Here is a 24,252-nt window from a genome sequence, read left to right on the forward strand (position 1 = left end):
GCCAGAAACATGGTAAAGCAGAGATTCTGTTACCATGCCACACTTAACGCCCAAGTAGTAACAACAGCAACAACTGACACCAAGCTGCTTACACAGATGTGTGTGTTCAAATGTTCCATTCGTCAGATGCTTTAGTAGATGAATCCCTTCCATCGCCCATATATTCTTCATGGCACAGCTCAACCACTTATAGCTTCCATCAAGTTTTTCTCAAAAAATAGCTTGTCCCTGAGCTGTCACAGAGCTTTCTTTGTTCCCTAACGAGGATGCTGTGGCTTATTATCTACCTGCAGGTTTATTAACTGTGCAAACTCCTACAGGTCATTGTCCATGTCGTGTCTGTCTATATTTCATCACAAAGCTCCCGGCTTTCACCAAATAGGTCCTCAATCAGTAATCGTGGCAAGCTTACTTAAGTCATAGTATTCAAAGTATCAGGTGTCATCTTGGGGGAAAAAGATGAGAGACACCTTGCATTCAACCATCTGTTGTTTTTTAATATCTTACTTTTTCAATTGTATTGCTAGCAAAAAAAAAAAAAAAAAAAACAGAATTTCACTTTTCTAGAAATCATAATGGCATTTGCTATTATGCTACAATGAAAATACAATGATAATGCCTGGTGTTTTGTTTTGTTTTGTTTTGTTTTGAGAGGGATTCTCACTCTCTCGCCCAGGCTGGAGTGCAGTGGTGCGATCTCGGCTCACTGCATCCTCCTCCTTCCACCTCTCCAATTCAAGTGATTCTCCTGCCTCAGCCTCCCGAGTAGCGGGGATTACAGGCATGTACCACCACACCCAGCTAATTTTGTGTATTTTTAGTAAAGACGGGGTTTCACCATATTCGCCAGGCTGGTCAGAAACTCCTGACCTCAAGTGATCCACCCGCCTCGGCCTCCTAGAGATTAGAGGTATGAGCCACCGCGCCTGGGCAATAATGACTTTCATTTACATTTTTCTTTATATTTCCCAGTGTTTTTAGTCCCATGATGGAGAATGGAAGGGCTTCTCGCCCCTGAAATCTTTCAAGAATAAGACCTGGCTGGGCACCATGGCTCACGCCTGTAATCCCAGCTCTTTGGGAGGCCGAGGCGGGCGGATAACGAGGTCAGGAGATCGAGACCATCCTGGCTAACATGGTGAAACCCCGTCTCTACTAAAAATACAAAAAATTATCCAGGCGTGGTGGCGGGCGCCTATAGTCCCAGCTACTCGGAGGCTGAGGCAGGAGAATGGCATGAACCCGGGAGGCGGAGCTTGCAGTGAGCCGAGATCACGCCACTGCACTCCAGCCTGGGCGACAGAATGAGACTCTGTCTCAAAAAAAAAGAATAAGACCTTAAGATGTATGTCCAAGGATTCAGAGAGAAAGTACAGGTAGAGGTCACTCAGGAAGTGCTTCCTTGGCTCTGTCCATTCCCCAAGGCAACCTGGACTCACTTGTGGCTCTTTCTCCTCCAGGCTTTACATTTAATACAACAGTTTGTCTAAGCAACTCCTTCAAAATGTGTCTTTTATTTTTCCCTTACTTTTTAGCCTCACTTCTAAATAATACCATGGGTTCTCATTAAAAACCTGAAATGTTTCCATAGCTCATCTTTCTGTGTTCAGTCTCCTTCGTGACCAAGAGGAATCACGAATCGTAGTGCCATCCCCTCATGTATGAACTGATGTGGACTTAGTATGTGAGACTGGAACTTCTCAGCTGGACTTTCACAATTTGTGTTTAATCAAGCTACCAAGCCATATTCTGCATTGCTTCCTCAAAGTAGTCACTCAGTCACTCTCTCTCTGCTCGCTCTCTCTCTCTCTCTGTCACACACACACACACACACATCATGCAGATTCGGTCATTCGGTCTCCAACTGCTCCTTGTCAACAATGGCCCATGTGTCCTACTAGCGCTTCCAACTGGCTTGACTGATTTTGACCTTATTTTAGCACCTATCAAAAGATTAAATATGCAATTCAAGTTAATTAGCCTGTCGTCTAACAACAAAGAGAAAGTAATAACCTATGAACATTTAAATAAAGAAATTTGTAAGATAGGAAATAGTTATAAAGACCCAAGCCTAAGTTTAGTAGATCATGATGCCAGTTTAAACGAAAAGACTCACCTTCAGCAAGACCTGGTTTATTAATTATAAAAAGTATTGCTTTCTAAAGAAAAAAATATATATGTTTCATAAACTATTGTACAATGAAGAAATTTCCAACACTTTTCCTCATGCAAGTTATTTCTTAAATGCAAGGGTTAAGTATGTACCTAAAATAAAGTCTATTTTTTTATTTTTAATACACCTACACGTTTTATGAAAGTGGAAACGTAGAAATTTGAGCCATTCTGATCAAGGCAGAAAGACAAAGCTAAACCAAAAAAAAGTAGATTTGTTGTTGTTGTTGTTTAGATTTGTCTTTCTGGCTTGATCAGACTGGTCAGAGTGGAATTTTAAATTCCAAATAATAATATTGCTGTCTATCCTGCTAAATAAAAGCATTGATCTGAATTAAGATACTGCCTAAGGGAAGGCCTTTGGAGAGAATCAGCATGATGTCAACATTTCAATATGCTGTTGTGGATGCGGAGTTCATTCATTTAGTGAATAACCAATAATTAAATATCTAAAGCTCTGCATTGGTACTTTTTTTTTTTTTTTTTTTTTTGAGACGGAGTCTTGCTATGTTGCCAGGCTGGAGTGCAATGGTGCCATCTTGGCTGACTGCAACTTCTGCCTCCTGGGTTCAAGCGATTCTCCTGCCTCAGCCTCCCGAGTAGCTGGGATTACAGACACGCGCTACCATGCCCAGCTAATTTTTGTATTTTTAGTAGAGATGGGGTTTCGCCATGTTAGCCAGGATGGTCTCGATCTCCTGACCTCATGATCTGCCCGCCTCGGCCTCCCAAAAGTGCTGGGATTACAGGCGTGAGCCACCGTGCCCTGCCTGCACTGCTTCTTGGTTGATAGAGTTAAGAAAACAAGCAAGCAACCAAAAACAAAAACTCCTAACCCAAAGGCTGTGATTTGTGGACTGTATAAACATGCAGGGCTGTAGCTTTGAACTCTCACCAGCAAAATTCTAAGGTTTACACATAGTGGGGAGATCGCTTCTACTTTTTCAGTCACTATTAGATTTCTGATTCCCTTGTCAAGATCATATGGGCATAATGCTTCAAAACGCCTAAAGAACGAAACAAGTAGAACTGGGTTTATTATCAGGTTTGGATTACTTTTTCACTGAATAGCATTTTTCACATATTTACATTCCTCGAATTTTAATTCAATACTGAATCACAATGAAACGGCCACACTGTTTGTGGTCTCCAGCCACACAATTGTACATACGGGGCTCTGCAGTCAGGGAGGCTATTGATTGTTTCTCATGGGTGGCCTCAATCTGTCCAACTCCTATATGAGGCGGCCTTCTATTTGAAGTGCATTCATTGTTGCCAAGGCTAGCTCTATAAAATCACCAGACTCTAGCACATCCAAGGTATTATGAAAGCAATTTTAACCCTTTGTCCTGTTTTCGGGTTTTTTTCTCCCCGTTTTTGTCTTCCTTTCTTTTTGGTTTTTGTTTGAATAGTTCGTTATGAGAAAGATATCAACCCAGGTGGCTGCTCAAATGAGAACTCTAATTGCTTTTGAGAGCTCTTATTCATCTCACACACACACAAAGAGGGACTGTTAGGCACGGAGACAGCTCAGAGCACCCCATGGAAGTACAGCGTCCAAATGTCAGTTTAACTCCTTGAATCACATTCAGACCTGGACTTTATGAGATAATTGTGAGGTCTGTCACCATAACGACAAGGGCAATATGCCAGAAACCACTAATATAATGAAGCACAGTCCTTTAATTTCTTGCTCTGGGCTGTTCTTTGTAATCTCATTGACAATTTGTAATCTCAGTGACACACAACCCTGGTCTGGTTTTTCATGACACTCTTAACTTAGACTATCTGGCATTTATATGGAGAAAGAGAAACCTGATAGATGCAATACAATTTTGGAGATCATTAGATTAATGTCGTTGTTTATTTAGTATTTTCAGCCAAATCTTACTGAAAAATGTTTTCCAGGGATTGAAGTTAAAAAAAAAAAAAAGGAAGAAGAAATTTCTCCATAAAAGAAATTTATCACACTCTCCACCAAGAACTTTATACAAAGGACACACTCTAGTTTCTACATTAGATACAACTGTCATTCCCACAAATTAACTTCCTTTCTTCCTTTCTTTCCAGGTATATTTTATTCTCTGTTGTTTTTCTCCTCATATGGCATATGGAAATGCTAACTGGGAAATGTGATAGTACTGTGGCATACTTTAGTCTGGTTATTCTTCCTAGGAAATCTGAATTTGAAATCTATAGACATAAAACTATTCATGTTTTACTAACATTAGGTTAACATATTAAATATTATTGTGTCTACAGACTTTCATTGTTTTTTTACTAAAAAAAGGAAATTTTTAAAAATACAAACGTGTTCATCTCTAATGTAGCTAGAATCATCTGACTACATTTTGCCATTTGATTGCAGCGAATATTGGAAGAAAAGAACATCCAAATTTACGTTAAGGAAACGGATTCTAAACAATGAAATCCAACCATTGTATGAACTATCCCCTGCTTGTATATTAACCATTATCAAGTTTTTCTTTGAAAACTCAAAAAAGTTGCTAATATCTTAAGTCATTAAGGCAGAAAGAACCATTTTCTCTTTCAGTTTGCAAACTGGAACATAATAGTGTACTTAATTCTATTATTTTTCTATAGACTCATTCCTTTACAGATGATTCGGGTATAACATGCAACATTATAGGCTCATATTTATTTTCATCTGCAAATAAGCATTATAAAAAGTTAAGAAGGCGATATATGAAAATAATTAAAGTCATTTTTTATAGTTTTCTCTAGCCAGTAGATGGCCCAATATATACAAGTGGAACACATGATAAGTTGTTGCAAGAACTGCATTTGTAATATGAAAAATAAATTAAAATAAACAGGTTATAGAAAAGATCATGCACGAGACACTATAAAACCCTCCTGGCAAATGTCTCTACACACTGCCCAAGAGGTATTGTTTTCTGTTCCAATGAGGTACTCACCATCTTCCGTGGGCACGTAGATGTTTAAGTAAAGGCAGTCTTCATTTTGATCTTGAACATAGGTCATCAAAGTATCCAAATTGGCAGTAAACCAGATGGGCAGCATGTCATGCAATAAGGATCTCTCATCCAGGTGCTGAGGGCACACAGCAGCAAACTGAGTAGTATTTCGGATGCCAGTCCAGGAGGATGGGGGTTCTGGGGGCTGAAACCGCCTCTCTCCAGTGGGGGGTGAGGCATAGGGGACCCCTAAGTACTGTTCCACTGGACCCAAGATCTCACTGGGTAACGGTGTTTTTAGGCCCCGGATTTTGCCATAATTTGTGTTGACAACTGGATACTGTGCTTGGCTGTCAATGAGGGTGAATTTGATGGCAAGAGCAGTTATCCACAGGAGGACATTGGAGTTTAACATGACGCAGACTGGGGTGAACAACAGAGGAAGCCATAACAGTCCCTGGGGCCGCGACATGGTTCAAATCTGCATCCACATCCGCAGCTGTCCCAGTGATGTGGCTCCAAGGAGACAAAGCCCAGAGGCGAGCCTGCAGAGAGATGGGGCTTTCCAGGGAGCAGAAGACCTGGGAGAGACTCTCAGACTGATCACAGACAGAGCCTGAGGTTAAGAACAAGCACAGCGGTTTTCTTGGCAGCCCATTGCAAGGGGGCAGCCCTCCCTTAATCCTGAAACTGGATTCCAGCAACTGCAATGCTCCAAGGAAGCTGTGACCATCTAACACCTCCAGGGACAATTTCTCATGAAAACTCCAAGGCAGCCTAAAAGAGGAAGAAAGCAGACAAGAATAATGAAGCCATACAATGACCACCTAGAACACTGGCTGGCTCTTCCATGAAATCCACAACATCTCTCTAAGAAATTCCTATTCATTTGTATAGGAATGTGTATAGTGCCATCTCCACATAGTAGGCAAGAGCAAGAACATCACCTGTCTTTATTTGTTTTTTTTTTTCCAGAGATGGTGTCTTGCTATATTGCCCAAGATACAATGCAGTAGTGCTATCATAGTTCACTGCAGCCTCCAACTCCTGGGCTCAACCCATCCTCCTGCCTCACCCTCCCGAGTAGCTGGGACTACAGGTATGCACCACTATGTCCGGCTAATTCATTGGATTTTTTTGTAGACGTCGGGTCTCCCTATGTTGTCCAGGCTGGCCTCAAGGGATCCTCCCCCTCAACCTTTCAAAGTGTTGGGATTACGGACATGAGTCACCACGCCTAGCAGCCACCACTTGTCTTAATTCCTGCTGTACATCCTATCACCATGAACAATGCCTGACATTTAGAAAACATTAAACAAATCTGTGTTGAATGAACAAACAGATGTTCAAGAGTTATACAGGTTATGCAGATTATGGTAATGACACCTCCCAGTTTTGCTATTGTTTACCAGACTGGTTATCAATACATGGGTACTTCCAAAACACTGCTTCTCAAATGTTTAAGGAAACTGTCACATTTTCCTAAGGAGACATGCATGGAGCTCTGAAAGTTTTCCAGTAGGAGGAAAATGGAAGTATGCATCCAAGTCAATCTGGCATCATGATGTGGATATTTATCAGGTCACAAAGGGAACATCATCAAATGAAAAGAGTGTAGACTTTGGACACAAATTCTCCTTGGTCTGGTCAAGTGCATATATATTTAGGCTACATACTTCACTGCTCTGAATCTCAGCTTCCTTGTAAAAAAACTATACAAGATGGTGCATTTCAAATACATGCTGTAGTGCTAGTCTCCTGAAGACTTCATTCATAATTAAAAGTGTTGATACGATTAGCCTGACTTTCCAGTAATCCATTGCATGCCTTAGAGGGTATCCTCTTCACTCTTTAGCCCATTTAAAAAGCTGAGGCTACATTTGAGTTACTTTCCCAGTGAGCCTGGAGTCAACTTTTAAAGGGTAACCACCTCAGTTTGTCTCTACATGGATAATATGACTATCCCTAGAGAAATCGCTGCTCCTGTGACAATAAAAGAATGCTGTGCAGCAACAGACAGTATGTTAAATGACCCCCTAATAACGGAAAACATTTCACTAGGTGTCACAAGGAGGGTGCCTTTAGAGAGTTCTTCATCTCAAAGTACACATATGGGTTTCTAAGGATTTTGTGGGTTATTCAGAGCATTTGCATCAGAAAATAATTATCTGTTTCATTTAAGTAATCAGATGAACAGAATACATCACATGGCTGTTTTTTAAAATAAAACATATTGGAGCTGGATCTGTCACAGAACAATAATACCAACAGGGGGAAATTCCATAGTACATGCCATCCTGGGAAAAGTTCACCAGAGATGGATGAATATGCACTGAAAATCTGGATTGTAACTTTGAAAGTGACAAATAGCATCTCACCAAATGGCTGATTTAGGTGTTTGCTTCTATCTTTGAATTCTACTGTAGACATTTGGATGTCTGCCATATAGCAATCCCATTTCTGAATAATTAAGAGACAGACAAGAAAAACAAAGAGGTGATGTTGTGTTTGGTTGATTCTTTCCTGAAAGATTTTTAACTAGAGGTAGCTGTTACTTTCAGAGCCTTCCCCAAGAGAACAGGTGAAATCATCAACTTTTTTTTTTAACTTTTATTTTGGCTTCAGGGGTAGCTATGCAAGATTGCCATACAGGTAAACTTTTGTCACAGGGGTCAGCTGTACTGATTATTTCATCACCCAGGTACTAGGCCTAGTACCCAATAAATATTTTTCCTAATCCTCTACCTCCTCCCACTGCCCACCCTCCAATATGCTGCTTTTTCTATTGTTTCCTTCTTTGTGTTCATGAGTTCTCATCTTTAGCTCCCACTTGTAAGAGGGAATATGCAGTATGTGGTTTACTTTTCCTGCATTAGTTTGCTAAGGATAATAGTCTCTGCTTCCATCCATGTTCCTGCAAAGGACATAATCTCGTTCTTTTTTATCACTACATAGTATTCTATGGCATATATGAACCATATTTTCTTTATCCAGTCTACCACTGATGGGCCTTTAGGTTGATTCCATGTCTTTGCTATTGTGAGCAGTGAGGCCATCAACTTGTAATTCAGATGAACCTGAGTCCTGGGATGCTACCTCTGTGAGCTGAGGGAAGCAAGTCAACCTCTGCAGACTGCAAAAAGGTAAAATGGTGTGTTCCACCTGGTTCATGGAGCTGTGCAGAGCAGGAAGGGAGCCTACAGGCAAAAGTTGAAGAGCACAGAAGATGCCCAGTCAACATATACAACATGCTGCAATGTTCAACACAGACCTGCCCAAAAGATTCCTGGGTACAGAGACACAAGGTGCTATCAACTCACTGTTAGTGCTGAGTAGGCTAACAGCAGGTCATTCAAATTCTTTAGGACTCACTTTACCAGTCTACTATTTGCGATTTTACATGCTATCACACTTAGTCCCACGTAGCTGTAAAGTATTTGGTTTTACATACTATCTCATTTAATCCCAAGTATTTAAAAGCTACTTGGGACAAAATGAGATAGTATGTATCCTCAAGGTATTGCATAGTCCCTGAAACACAGAGCTCAATAAATGTAGAATTCAGTGGGTAAGACTTCTTCCAAGGTATATAAAGTTAGTTCCATGAGGAATTCCAGCCCACGTCTTAAAAGTCTCAAACTCAATGTGAATGAGACTATGAGCCACATATTGGTTATGACTGAACCAGCTGTATGATCAAATCCCTCCTCTGTCTAAATCTGCATCCCACAAGGTCCTGATGGGCAGTGAGCGATTATGAAGCAGCAGCAAGCTAAGAAGACGGGCCCAAGGGCATCTGTCCACTTACTAGTTCTAGATCGGGCATTCACAATATTCACAGGTTGAGAGCTATCTTTTTTTACTCCCTCGTTTTTTGAAATTTGGCTAATTTGCACAAAATTACTATAATCTAAAGCCCAAGTATTTTGCAGTATCTCTGACCTCTACTCACTGGACGAAAGTGGCACTTCCTACCCAGTTTTAACTATGGAAAATGTCTCTAGATAGTGCTAGATAGCCCGGGGGCCAAAACCACCCTCAAGTGAGAATTACTGGTTTAAGCCATCAAGTATAAAATTATAGTGGCTGTGTAAATGATTAAGTATCAGTAGGTATATTTAGCGAATATAACTAGTGCTGTCATGTACGTTGTCTGTGTGTGTAAACATAGTTACATTCAAAAAATTGGCAACTTGTAAATTTCTAGCATTACAAGCAATGTTGATATTGAAGATATCAATATTTCTTACTGATATCAATCAAATGTACATTATCATCATTAAAGAATCACTGTAAATTTAACCAACCTATACCCTTGTGGGCAAAATAATAAAAGATCTCCCATGTGAGTTTCAAAAACTGAAAAGGATTTCACAAAGGATGAAATGTGGTTATTGATAGTTATTCATAAATAGGTAGATTTTTAATATTCCTAAGATAAAGAGGATATACTACAAAATGAATTCTAAAATTTTTAATGGATAAAAAATGTTAATAAAAAGGTGAAAACTAACTTCATTAAATATATACATATACTTTGGGAGTGAAGAAGGGCTATATAGCATTTATTCTCTGCGAAGACTGCATAAAATAATATCTCAGAATGGCATTTTGACTGATTTATAACTTGATTGGGTATTTTAAATGATTCTCTGCAGGGCAGTTATTCTGACTCAGGTTGCAATTAAGGCAAGGCTCGCACTATTAGGCCTATCAGAATTTAAAGTGTTCAGAATAAAAATTGTAATACATTTCTCCCCTAAGTATGCATTCCTTAAATTGAGATTGGTTTAATTTTAAGATACATATTTAATTAAGGTGAGCCCTGATAACAGGTATTTTGGTATTTTGACCTTAAAATGAATAAAATCACATCTCCTGAGTGTTTATGGCCTTGTCTTTCAAAGGCTTGTAATATATTAGAAAACAGGAAGCTTTGTAGATGCATTAAAAAAAAATAGGATAACTGACAAACAGCACCCTTCCCTGTGTTTTACTTCCAGCCACGCTGAACATCTGGGCCCACTGAGATGTCTGCTGCCAGGAGGTTTCTGAGAACAAGAAGCACTTGAGACATCCGCTTCCATCTCACATTCATTATGGAGCATCCAGAAAACAAAAGCAACAGAAGCTGATCCTTGCCCAAATTACTGGGCTTGTACAATAATCCTTCTATACCGCTCACTAAGAAAGTCTAGAAGAGCTTTTCCCAAAACTCTGCACAAGCTACATACATCTCTGGCTTCCCTTTTCTTTTGTGTCTAGTGAAGACAACATTTTAGGGTACCTGAGTGGGATGTGGCTTATCTTTTGTTCTGAAGCCCAAAGCTCTAAGCTGATACCAACAAGAACGACCACTCTCCACACATGGCCATGCATTCATGCACACACACGTCCTCCATCCCTGCTCAACATCCATCCAACACCAGCAATCTGCCAGTTTGTCTATTTTTGTACATGTAGATATTTTAATATTCTGGTCTTTATTTCCTCTCCTACACAAAGGAGATTACAATCTAATTTGGTGTTTGTCAAATCTTAAGAGTTCTTTGCACAGTCACCTATGCAGTTTCTATTAAATCTAAAAATCAAATCCCATTTAAAAATCCACCATTTTTCACCAAAGAAATGCAAATCAAAACCACAATGAGATACCATCTCACACTAGTCAGAATGGCTATCCATAAAACATCAAAAAACAACAGATGCTGTTGAGGCTGCAGAGAAAAGAGAAGGCTATATATACTGTTGGTAAGAACATCAATTAGTTCAGCCATTGTGTAAAGCAGTATGGAGATTTCTCAAGGAACTTAAAAGAGGAACTACCATTCGACCTAGCAATCCCATTACTGGGTATACACACAAAGGAAAATAAATTGTTCTACCAAAAAGACACATGGACATGTATGCTCATCACAGCACTATTCACAATAGCAAAGACATGGAATCAATCTGAGAGTCCATCAACGGTGAATTGAATAAAGAAAATGTGATGCATATATACCATGGATTACTATGCAGCCATAAAAACAAATGAAATCATGTCCTTTGCAGCAACATGAATGCAGCTGGAAGCCATTATTTTGAGCAAATTAGTGCAGAAACAGAAAATCAAGTACCACATGTTCCTACTTAGAAGTGGGAACTAAACATTGGGTACTCATGGACATAAAGCAATAACAGAAACTCGGGACTACTACAGTGGGGAGAGGGAGGGGGAAAAGGTAGAAAAACTACCTGTTGGGTGCTGCACTCCATACCTGTGTGACAGAATCAACTGTACCTCAAACCTCAGCACCATCCAATACAGTCAGGTAAAAAACCCTGCACATATATCCCATGAATCAAAAAAAAAAAAGTTGAAATTTAAAAAAATTGTCAAATAAATACTGAATATGTTCAAGGTAAAAATAAATAAATAAAATGTTACTGGTATACACACACACACAAAATTTACCATTGTGAACCATTATCTTTACTATATATTAAGCAATGGGAGAGTAAAAATGCGGCCAGGCATGGTGGCACATGCCTGTATTGCCAGGCAATCAGGAGGCTGAGCCAGGAGCATCATTTGAACTCAGGAGTTTGAGTTTAGCCTGGACAAACTAGCAAGACCCCATCTCTTAAAAAAAAAAAAGATGCCAAATGTACTATCTTCAAGACAGTCTTTCACCATATGGCAGCTCAAAGTGTCAACTCCATCACCTCCCTCACCATTTCTGTTCCACTGAAGTTTAATGAGTCAGGAACATGTATGAGCCATAACTGTAGAAACCAGAATTTTCAGCAGGGGGCTTAGCAGAACCCAAACTAAACCCAAGGGTAAAGAGTTAATGGCTTATATGTCGCCCAGTCAAGACCAATTGGATAGGAGGATATTCCATAGATAGGAAAGACAAAGATAGCATTAGGAATAGAGCATACATCTTTCTAGAGCAAACTATGTAGACAGAAAGATCCTATACTGACCAAAGAAATAAGACAACACCAAAACTTAGAAGTTGGCTTAGTCTATTCAGGCTGCTGTAACAAAATACCATAGCCTGGGGGGCTTATAAACCACAGATATTCATTGCTCACAGTTCTGGAGGCTGGAAATACAAGATCAAGGCATGGCAGATTCAGTGTATGGTGAGGGCCTGCTTCCTAGAGGGCTGTATCTTCCTTATAACTTTGGAAAAGGGGGAAAGGGCAAGGAATTTCCCTGTGGTATCTTTTAAAATGTCATTAATGCCATTCTGGGGCATCCACCCTCATGATCTCATCAGCTCCAAAGGTCCTACCTCTTAGCACCATCACTTTGGGGTTACAATGTCAACATGTGGATTCTGGAAAGACACAAGTCTTCAGACCATAGAAGTATCCCGTAAAGATCACTATGCTAGCTAAGGGTACATAATGGGGTAAAGAAGGAGTTCCCGACCACTAGAAGCTTACATTCTCATGAAGGTATCTATCCCTACCTGTGCTGCTTGTTTTCTTCTTATTCATCTTCTGCATATCTAAAGCTAGCACAAGGACTGGCAAATAATAAAAGCTCATTAATGCTTGATTTTCTGTGTCAAATTAAATGTTTTCCAAACACAATTTCTAAATTTAAATCAAATAATTTGCAGATCTCTCTAGGCTTTGTGTTCATCTCTCTCACCGAACTCAAAGTCATATATCCTGAAGGTCATGGAGGTATACACCTGTAGTGCCAGCTGACAACATGGTGTGTGCCACCATGCCTGTAGCGCCACCACTATCTTCTCTTCAAGAATATAGTCAGATAGACATCATATGGTGCTCCTAAAACTCTCATTCTCCGATCCCCAAACTGTTTCCATGCTTTTGTTTCATATTTGGATAACTAGATCATTACTTTTCTAGTAATTCAGACTACACTCAAAGCCATCTTTGTTGGTTCCTCCACCATAAATCCACATCCAGGAAGGAGTCCTCAAATCTACAGATAATCTCAACGTAGGACAAGAGGCTCAATGTCATTCATTATTGGTGAAATGCAGATGAAATCACAATAGGATCAATAAAAATACAAACAAACAATGAGGCCAAGTACTGAGCAACGATGTGGAGCAACTAGAACTCCCGTGCATCAGGAAATATGCACAGAAATGTCCACTGCAGCCCCATATTTTTTTCTTCAACTTTTAAGTTCCAGGGTACATGTGCAGGATATGCAGGTTTGTTACACAGGTAAACATGTGCCATGGTGTTTGCTGCACAAATCAACCCATCACCTAGGTATTAAGCCCAGCATCCATTAGCTATTCTTCCTGATGCTCTCCCCTCCAGGCATCCCCAGACAGTTCTGAGTGTGTGTTGTTTCCCACCCCCATGTGTACACATGTGTTCTCATCATTCAGCTCCCACTTACAAGTGAGAACGTGCAGTGTTTGAGTATCTGTTCCTGTGTTAGTTTGCTGAGGATAAATAAGCCCCAATTATAATTGCAAAAAATATTGCCACAATCCAGATATCCATAAATAGGATAATGAATAAATAAATGTTGGCATATTAAAACAGAAGGCTTCACAAAACAGTCAAAAATAAATAAAATACAGATATATGGAGGAAAATAGGAAAATCTCAAACATAAAAGGCAAGTCACAGAAGACTACAAAAAGTGTGATTTTATTTACATAATAGTAAAACTAAACAATATATTGCTCAGAGCTATGTTTGCCCTGAAATATACAGCAAGGGCATTATGAAAACCGAATCTTGGGGAAGTAGATTTCACTGAGAGGTAGGAGAGAGGGAAGCAACTCACATTGGTATATAAAAACAGTGGGAATGTTCATTTTCCTTGTCTGTCAATAGGTACAATACCACGTATCTGATTATTTTTCACTCTTTAAAATGAATATCCATATACACATTTTGATACACTTTTTATGACTATGATTATTTTACAATGAAAATTTAATCAAAAGATTCTCATCTGTATAAGTTTTACCCAATGACTTTATTTTCCCATGTGCTATCAAACTATCTTGGATTTAAAAATTGAAGGGAAAATATACACTATTTTCTCCATGATTATGCAACAAGTCCAAGGCAACAGACCATCCACCCACATATTACACAGAAAAGCCCTGGGATCCTGCCAGCCATGGCAAGCACAGTCATGGCACCTGAGCCTGCTATAGCCCTGGTCATTAATTAGCCAAGTGCTCTCTGGCCCATCATTTAGTGCCCTCACCACCAACTCCCTCCACTGCAAAATGAGGGCTTGTGCCAGCGACCTCTTAAGTTGCTTTCACCACTACGACGCTCTAACATATCAGACTATTATCTCCAAAGCAAACTCAGTATAGGAGCCCAGTGGGAACAGAAAGTCCTTCACTGAAGTAGCAAGGCATAACTGAAGCTAGACAATCCGTACTGCAGAAAATGGCAAGGTTTAGTGTGCCAGAAACAGTGAGAGTCAATGTAGCCTTCCAGCCTATCCTTTACAAATATTTCTTCCAGTTGCAGTCAGGGAGCCAGAGAGTAGAATGATGGCTACCAGCGGCTGGGAAGTGTAATGGGAGGGAGAGAGAAGTGGGGATGGTTAATGGACACAAAAATATAGACAGAATGAATAAGATGTAGTATTTGATAGCACAACAGGGTGTCTGCCGTGAACATTAATTTACTGCATATTTTTAAAGAACTAAAAGTATAATTGGAAAGTCTGTAACACAAAGAAATAATAAATGCTTCAGGTGATGTATACTCCATTTATTCAAATGTGATTATTACACATATGTTTATATCAAAATATCTCATGTACCCACAAATACATACACCTACTAAGTACATGTAAAAATAAAATATGTTTTCCAACACCAGATAACCTTTATTAGCAGGATATAAAAATGCCAGCATATTTTTCTTTACTTGAATTGTACATGAGGATTTGAAATGAGTATTTACTGACTTTTTCCCAGAATTCACTGTACTAATTGTACTGTACAAATAATCTTCATTCTCCTCATATATAAGTGGAGCTATTTCATGAGTTTGTACTTGAACTTATTATACATAAAATTATATCTAGAAAATAAGTTTTTTGAGATAGAATCTCACTCTGTCACCTAGGCTGGAGTGCAGTGGTGAGATCTCGGCTCACTACAACTTCCGCCTCCCGGGTTCAAGCGATTCTCTTGCCTCAGCCTTCTGAGTAGCCAGGACTACAAGCATGCGCCACCATGTCCAGATAATTTTTTGTATTTTTAGTAGAGACAGAGTTTTACTATATTGGCCAGGCTGGTCTTGAACTCCTGACCTCATTATTCGCCCACCTTGGCCTCCCAGAGTGCTGGGATTACAGGCGTGAGCCACCACACTTGGCCTAAAATAAATTTTAATATATTATATGTATAGATATCTTCAAACTAACCTGCCATATATAGAGAGGGAGAATAATATAAAATATATTATTCTATATATAAAAAACATACAAATATATTTAAAAATATATTATAAAAATAAAATATAAATAAAATATATTACTATATAATATAGAATATAAAATATATTCTATATATAGACTATAAAATATAAAATATATAAAATACATTATTCTATACATATAGAATAATATAAAACATTCATAGGAGCTTAATAGCTCAATATTTTGCTTGGTTATTTGGAGAAATATTTTATATATATAAAACATAGAAACTTAATATTTCAGTTGTTTAGTTTGGAGAAATAATATAGGTATAATAGATACATGAAATATTTAGGAGCTTAATTGCTTTAATATTTTGGTTGGTTATTTGCAGAAATATAAAACATAGATAGGAGCTTAATATTTCAGTTGGTTAGTCTGGAGAAATATTTCATATATAAATACGTGTAAAGAGAGAGAGGGAGAAAGACGGAGAGATTGACAAATAATTAGTTTGGATATATACATTTTTGGAGGTTAGAGAGATTTATATAGATACAATACACTACAACTTACTTTATTCATGTAATTTCATGCGTGTGTGTATACACGTATATATTCAAATGAACCAAGTAAAATATCAAACTATTAAACTGATTAGGTTCAGGAATTTTTCCTACTCCATTCCCTGAAAATCCCATGTTCCATGCTTTTATGCTACAGATAATCAATACTACCTGTAGAGTATGATGCTGATCATCTGTTTTCAGAGAGATGGTCCTATAACAGGAGCAAAGTGAAGAACAACAGGCTCAAATGCACTATAACAGGCACAAAAGCACCTACTCATGTGTGCATTATGTATCTGGGAGGTAGTGTGGGGCAGAAGTTTTGTGTAGTTTTGACTATGATTCAAATCCTGGCTCTCACTTCAACTCCATCAGCAACCAGAGAAGGCTGTTCACCATTGTGATGGTTAATGCTGAGTGTCAACTTGACTGGATTGAAGGATGCAAAGTATTGATCCTGGGTGTGTCTCTGAGGGTGTTGCCAAAGGAGATTAACATTTGAGTCAATGGGCTGGGGAAGGCAGACCCACCCTTAATCTGGGTGGGCACTGTCTAATCAGCTGCCAGCGAATATAAAGTAGACAGAAAAATGTGAAAAGACTAGACTGGCTTAGTCTCCAAGTCTACATCTTTCTCCCATGCTGGATGCTTCCTGCCCTCGAACATCAGACTCCAAGTTCTTCAGCTTTGGGACTCGGACTGGCTTCCTTGCTCCTCAGCTTGCAGATGGCCTGTTGTGGGACCTTGTGATCATGTGAATAAATACTACTTAATAAACTCCCCTTTATATACCTATATGTACTGTTAGTTCTGTCCCTCTAGAGAACCCTAATACAACCATCAATGCCTCCATCTCTTATGTGTAAAATGGGCAGAGTAGCAGATGTAACTCAAGGATATTGAGTTATATCTCATGCTATGCACATGCTATGGTTTGTGTTTGAGAAAGTACAAGAGAATGTGAATATACACACCTATATTCACATACCTTACATAAAGATACCTTACATAAAGATATGCATATGTATCTGATATGGTTTGGCTGTGTTCCCACACAAATCTCATCTTGAATTGTAGCTCCCATAATTCCCATGTGTAGGGAGAGGGACCCTGTGGGAGATAACTGAAACATGGGGGCAGTTTCCCCCATACTGTTCTTGTGATAGTAAGTCTCACGAGATTTGATGGGTTTTTTTGGGTTTTTTTTTTTTTCGGTTTTTTTTTTTTTGAGACGGAGTCTTGCTCTGTCACCCAGCCTGGAGTGCAGTGGTGCGATCTCGGCTCACTGCAACCTCCGCCTCCCGGGTTCACGCCATTCTCCTGCCTCAGCCTCCGGAGTAGCTGGGACTACAGGTGCCCGCCACCACGCCCGGCTAATTTTTTCTATTTTTTAGTAGAGACGGGGTTTCACCGAGTTAGCCAGGATGGTCTCGATCTCCTGACCTTGTGATCCGCCCGCCTCGGCCTCCCAAAGTGCTGGGATTACAGGCGTCAGCCACTGCGCCCAGCAGATTTGATGGTTTTATAATGAGGAGTTCTCCTGAACAAGCTCTCTATTTTTGCCTTCCGCCACGTAAGACGTGCCTTTGTTCTTACCATGCCTTTTGCCATAATTGTGAAGCCTCCCCAACCACATGGAACTGCGAGTCCATTAAACCTTTTTCTTTATAAATTACCCAGTCTCCGGTATGTCTTTATCAGCAGTGTGAAAAAAGACTAATACAGTAGGCATATGTAAATACATATAAATTTAGAACAATAAGTATTCCCCAAATAAATCCTAGCTAATTACAATTATTCACTGAGGTACCACTGAATGCTTCCACGGTGAAACCCATTTTGATAAAATGTAAAGATACACCAATCAAGTTCCCATCCTCAAGTAGTAAACACTCCAGCTAATGAGATGAAGCTTGCCTTTCAATTGCTACAATTAAGCCAGTCTGTGCTTCATTGCTTTTCAACTGCTACCATGAAGCCAGGCTATGGTCCATTGCCTCCCACCTGCTCCTTCTGTAGGATGGTGGACTTCTGCAGAATGGACTTTGGAATGGAGTGCCTAGAAGACACTTCTACAATTTTAGACATGTAGAGAGAGCTAGGCCAGAGGACTTCTGTAAAGACAACATAGAAGAGGTAAGCATTGACATTCAAGAATTAAGACCACCAAGATTTACAAAGAGTGAGGAAGATGATACCAGACTAAACATTCACATTATGTCACCATTACTTCCTCAATGCTTACATTCATTGCTGGACTATGATGAGTATCTAAGGGCAAAGCCCAGAGATGACTAATACTTGAACTTGGAAGACAGAAGGTCTTCAGCAAATGCTATTAAATTAAAAGGAAGAAAAGAGACACAAAGAAACCAGATGGAACCAGGACACAGAAGGCAGAAAATTGGCAAGGTAAGGTTTCAGGGCGTTCTCCTTAGCTCATCTCCTGTGGGTACCACATCCACAGGAGATGAGCTACTTCCACCACCTGCTCCACTCATGTTTCCACCATAAAATTCTCACAGGCTTCATGATGTAGTCCCTATGGTTTTTGCCTGCAGGAATTTCATGATGAACAGAAACTTATCACTCATTGACATAGCAGTAAAGTGTTAGAATATTACTTTCAGCCAATGTCAAATAAGCCTATTTCTGAAAAGGTATCAGAAATAGTTCTGGGAATATATTTGCCTGCAATTTAGCAAACAAAATAAGAGAATTCTAGATACCCAGTCACTTTTAACCCCATTTCCTGTAAAAGGCTTTCTCGTAGCTGTATCTGGTGGGCAGAGATAATACTGATCACGTAAAGGTAATATTTAACCCAGAGTGGAAGCTGAGTGAGTTCTTCTACAAAGGAAAACTGTCAGTTTGAGTAAGAAAAAAACACTCAATTTCTAAATAGCACGGTTTGACCTGGAGTTAGTACTTCTGACCTGACACGACCCTCATCTGGCAGTGGGTCTGCAGATGGTTGATCATGTGGACAGCTGGAGGTTAATGTGGACAAGAATAAGTGTGTACTCCCAGGTGCAAAACAGGAACCAGAACCATCTCTAGTAATACTGCTGGGTATATCTCTATGTCTCTTTCATAAGGAGCTTCATAACCACTGCTCATACCTCTACTAATGAACTATACAATATCCAGAAAGCTGAGTGTCTTCAGAACGTTTCCCAAGACACTACCTGTGACCCCAGGATCAGCTCCGTCTTCCACAACCCTGGCTAGAGTACTCTATTTTCTGTAGCATAGATCCTATTTACTAAGGTTACTTCGTTTTAGGCAGACGGCTCTATCTGAGAAGTTCCTATTTCAGTGTGATGCTCACTCTGACAGCCTACACTCTTCCCTCATGTGCTTCTGACAGTGCAGAATGACAAGGTGAGGGCCTTACAAGGCATACGGCTCTAGGTTACTAAACATCACCTTTCCCACAAAGCTTATTTCCTGAGTATGACACTGTACAAGCTCCCAGGAAAGACAAGCTCCATCCTCAGGCTTGAACCTCATCAGCTCCACCCACTCCCCAAAATGTTTCCTCTGCCTTCCCCAGACAGGAATATTAATTTGTGAAAACAGGCTCTATCCCAGTGAGTCAGTTACTCCCCAGAGGCTTCTTGTCCTGGGGTCAGAACTAAACTGAGATCAGACCTTCCATCTCTAGGAAATAACCAAGGCTCCCAAGATCCAGCATATAGACAACAGGCTTCTCATAAAAACCTCTGTGTCTCACATTAGCATGGGAAGGAAGAAAAGGATGGAAGAAAAGAGTCATAAAAGGAAGGCTCTTTTAAACAGCATTCAGGAAGGAAAGAGTTGCAAAGTCAAGAGACAGAATCAGGATCGACCCAATAATATACCTCAGGAATCAAAGGCAACTATCTCCTAAAACTACCTCCGAAGCCTTATGAACATTCAAACAAGACAAAATTCATTAAAATGAAATGTGTTTTTGGCCAAAAATGGTAGTAAATAGCAGTCAATATTAATTGATATTGAGACTTCCAAGGTTTTTAAATAAAAATAACACAAAGATTCTAATCTGTCAGATTCTTCACTTTCTTTTTGACATAAAAATAAATCTCTCAGTATAGAATGCTCTATACTGCAAACCAGTGATTCTCACATTCCCACCTCTGGCAAAATTCCTACCTACACATGCAGGTTTTTTAAAGAAAACAGAGGTATAATAAATAAATCAAAACCTTTACTCTACACAATTCTAAATGCAGATGTTGTCCACCCTAAGTCCAGAAACCCCAATCCCACTGAGGTGTCTTTATTTATTTTTTTGTGAGTACATATCATGTATATGTATATATGTATATGTATGTGTGTGTGTGTATGTGTGTGTGTGTGTATATATATATATATGAGGTACATGAGATATTTTGTTACAGGCATGCAATATGTAATAATCACATCATGGAGAATGGGGTATTATCCCCTCAAGCATTTATCCTTTGCCACCCAGGAGTCTTTAGATAGATTCCATTGGTTCTACAAATTGCAATGGGCAAAAAGAATTACATCTTTAGTTTCACTATCATGCACTGAAATTTAGTATTTGCTTCCATTATCAGTATAAGTAGGACACTTAACACTGCTATCACAGATATCCCATAATACTGTGTACGCTCACTTGTACTTTGAAATTGTGACTATTATGAACCTCTTAAGTAGATCCAGGTACTTAACACACAATAAAGATGCACATGTATTATTATAGTCCAGTTTAAATACATCTTTTTATTTTTATTTTTTATTTTATTGATTGTAGAAACAGAGTCTCACTTTGTTGCCCAGGCTGGTCTTGAACTCCTGGCCTCAAGTGATCCTCTTACCTCAGCCTCCCCAAATGCTGGGGTTTACAGGCGTGAGCCACTGCACCAACTTTAAATATTAATATTAATATGCCTTGGTAACTATTTCAATAAAACCAATTTCCTTTTATGTGTATTTACCTTATTGTATGACTTAAACATATCATTTTTACAAAACTTATCAATTTTCCACCAAACTGCCAGAGGGATCTGTCACACATACTCACACATGCAGCATGCACAGCTGAGAATCCTTGGCTAACTGCCAGTCAGTGATCATCACCTGCGTGTCTATCTATCATGACCTAGTGGGGACACCAAAGGTTATAGCTTTCTGCTTGTGGATAAGGAGCATGTGCCTGGAAGGATGAAATGCCACCTCCTCAGCTATGTCATACGAGTCTTACCTGGCTGTTCTTCTCTTCCCTTGGAAGACCTGCTCTGACCATAAGTACTTACGAATAAATGGGCCAGGCATCATGGCTCATGTCTATAATCCCAGCACTTTCGGAGGCTGAGGTGAGAGGATCACTTGAGCCCAGGAGTTTGAGACCAGTCTGGGCAACATGGCAAAACGTTGTTGCTAAAAAGAATTTAAAAATTAACTGGACATGGTGGTGCACACCTGTAGCCCTAGCTACTCAAAAGGCTGAGGTGGGAGGATGGCTTGAGCTCGAGATGGGGAGGCTGCTGTGAGCCATGATCGCACTACTCCACTTCAGCCCAGGTGACAGAGTGAAACTGTCAGAAAGAAAGAAAAGAAAGGAAAGAAAGGAAAGAAAGGAAAGAAAGGAAAGAAAGGAAAGAAAGGAAAGAAAGGAAAGAAAGGAAAGAAAGAAAGAAAGAAAGAAAGAAAGAAAGAAAGAAAGAAAGAAAGAAAGAAAGAAAGAATAAATGGCAAATATCTCAACCATGAGGTCTTGCCTAGCTCTTGCCACACCCTCCCAGGTGAGATACTTCTTCCTGTCTTCTTGGCCATCTCTCCCCGGTGGCCTCTGGTGGAACCCGAGACCACTTTAGCTGAGCTTCCTTAGAGGCCACAGCTATGCACACAAGTAATGAATAAAAGACTCCAGCGCTTCTCTCATCTAGAACATTAAACATCTATGCCACTTGCATAGGGCAGGGAGATCTTTCCCAGGACCAGGGAACCTCCAACCGAGAGAGCAATCCCAGCAACTGCACGCATGGTCCTTCTCTGTCTGAACCAAAGCTACTTAAATATCAAGACTAAGACGTGAAACTAAAGGAAGGTCAAAGACAAACATGCCCTTCCATTCACAAACACATAGAAAACCACGGTCCAAGTAAGTTTTCATCTAAAATCCCACAAATTAATGGAGGAAGGGAACCTATCTGAGGAAACAGTTTCATTAATTGGCCACTGGATGTCCTGCACCGGGAAGAAGTCTCTTCTCTTTAAGGCCCATGGAGAAGAATTCCAGGAATGAACAGAATCGAAAGAAGCATCTCAAACCCTGCTGCTTCTCCATCCCCATCTTATCCACTCACTCCCCACATCCCAAGTCCAAGAAAAAATAGGATGAAAGGATCAAGGTTATAGAAGCTCCAAAATTATTTCACAACAAGTGGCAAAATCCTCCCCATTCCTGAAACTCAAGAAGAGTAAGACTATCATTTGCCTCTTTTTTGAATTATAACCTGAACCATGGCCCTTTGAAATCTCAAACCTTCCCACTGTTTTTCTTAAATATGTCCGTGGGAAGATTTCCTTCTCCCTATCACTTCTTTCTGTATAGATAGGATTTTTAAAGGTGGATCTTTCTTTCACTACGGTAATCAGATGTCACAGATTTTCTGCAATTAATGCTTTCCTTGGCTACTTCTAGACCTCCTATTAAGAGCTATTCTCTTTCACTCTGGCCTATTCTTCATAACCCAATTAAACCCTATTAAATGCTCTGCCATGACTGTTCTATTTCCCCCACGTTTAATTATCCCTTAACAAGCCTGTGTTCCTGCATGTTCTTTTCAATTGGCCCACCCCGGACTGTGTAACTTAGAGGGTGTGACTGTCCACATCTATAACATCTTTAGGCTAAATTATCATCTGGCGAACATTCCTTCCATGGAAATCTATCAACAAGGCGAGTGCTATATTAAGACTAAGTTCTGTTTGCAACTTCAAATACTAAAGCGTCATAGACTGATTCAGTCAAAAATGTTTTTAAACAAAAAACATAAAATAATTTGCATCTATTATGTTTAGGCCCTTTGAATTAATTGGACAATTAGGAAAACATACTGAATTTGTGGGAGGACACATACTAATTCTCCAATAACTGGTTTCACTATGTATTAACACATACATATTGCTCACTGCATCCTGGAATTCCTAGGCTCTAGCAATCCTCCTGCTGGTCTCAAGCCCCACAAGAAGCTGGGACTGCAGGCGTGTGCCATCATGTCGAGCTATTTTTTTTATTTTCTGAAGAGATGGGTCTCTCTATGTTGCAGGCTGGCCTAGAACTCTGGCCTCAAGCAATCCTCCTGCCTCAGCCTCCCAAAGTGCTGGGGATTATAGGCATGAGCCACTGCACCTGTCCTTTTTATTTTTTTGAGACAGGGTCTTGCTCTGTCACCCAGGCTGGAATACAGTGGCAGGATCACAACTCACTGTGGCCTCGACCTTTTGGACTCAAGCGATCTTCCTGCCCCAGTCTTTCAAGTAGATGAAGAGCCTTTAGTAACACACTAGGGAACATTAAAAAATCATTAGCTTTAAGGACATTCTAAGAGTAAAGTTATAAAGCCAAAACCCATAAAAGATAAAGGAAAAGCGGAAGAGGCGGTATGAAGACTGTCCTCTCTCAGAGGGTCCCTCCTTGTGGAAATAGACTGCTATTCCACGTCAGAGGGAGAGTCCCACAAGGCAAGACAGATCAAAGGCATCCCCAAGACAGAAGGGAGCCAGTGAATAGGTCCTACTGAAATCAATAATTTGAGCAACAGACCGAAAGATAAGACCATGTCACCTCCCAGCTGTAAATATCAGCACTGCATGGATTTGAGTTGTCGCCTAGGATAAAAATGACTCCTCAAAAGCCAATGCTTTCTAAGCCACTGGGTTCTCATTTAATAACACAAAGAACTACACCCTGAGGATGGTCAACAAATAATCTGACATTTACCAGGCAGAAGGTACACTGAAGAAATGTAGACCACACTAGCTGCAAAAGATAGAGAAAGCATTCACTTCCTAGGCGCCAATGCTCTTTGGTAGGAACTCAATCCTCTTCACTTTTGAAGCTTGGGAAAGGCCAGATTATAATGAAAGAAAATCTGGCCTCTGCACAAGCATCCTTGACCACGGAACGAATTTCTAGAGCTGGTAATTA

At 39.8% G+C, this 24,252-nt stretch overlaps 1 protein-coding gene across 8 annotated transcripts in view; it reads right to left on the reverse strand.

Moving 5' to 3' along the window:
- NLGN4X (neuroligin 4 X-linked) overlaps window positions 1-24,252 on the reverse strand; it is a 347,891-nt gene that overhangs the window by 260,885 nt on the left and 62,754 nt on the right. For all 8 annotated transcript variants that reach the window (XM_005592910.5, XM_005592905.5, XM_074029051.1 and 5 more), the window contains one exon: window positions 5,112-5,888. In XM_005592910.5, the coding sequence (XP_005592967.1) occupies window positions 5,112-5,583 (472 nt within the window). In that variant the 5' untranslated portion in view covers window positions 5,584-5,888. The remainder of the gene's footprint in view (window positions 1-5,111; window positions 5,889-24,252) is intronic.

This window comes from Macaca fascicularis, chromosome X (assembly GCF_037993035.2).
Source record: "Macaca fascicularis isolate 582-1 chromosome X, T2T-MFA8v1.1".
Lineage (NCBI taxonomy): Eukaryota > Metazoa > Chordata > Mammalia > Primates > Cercopithecidae > Macaca > Macaca fascicularis.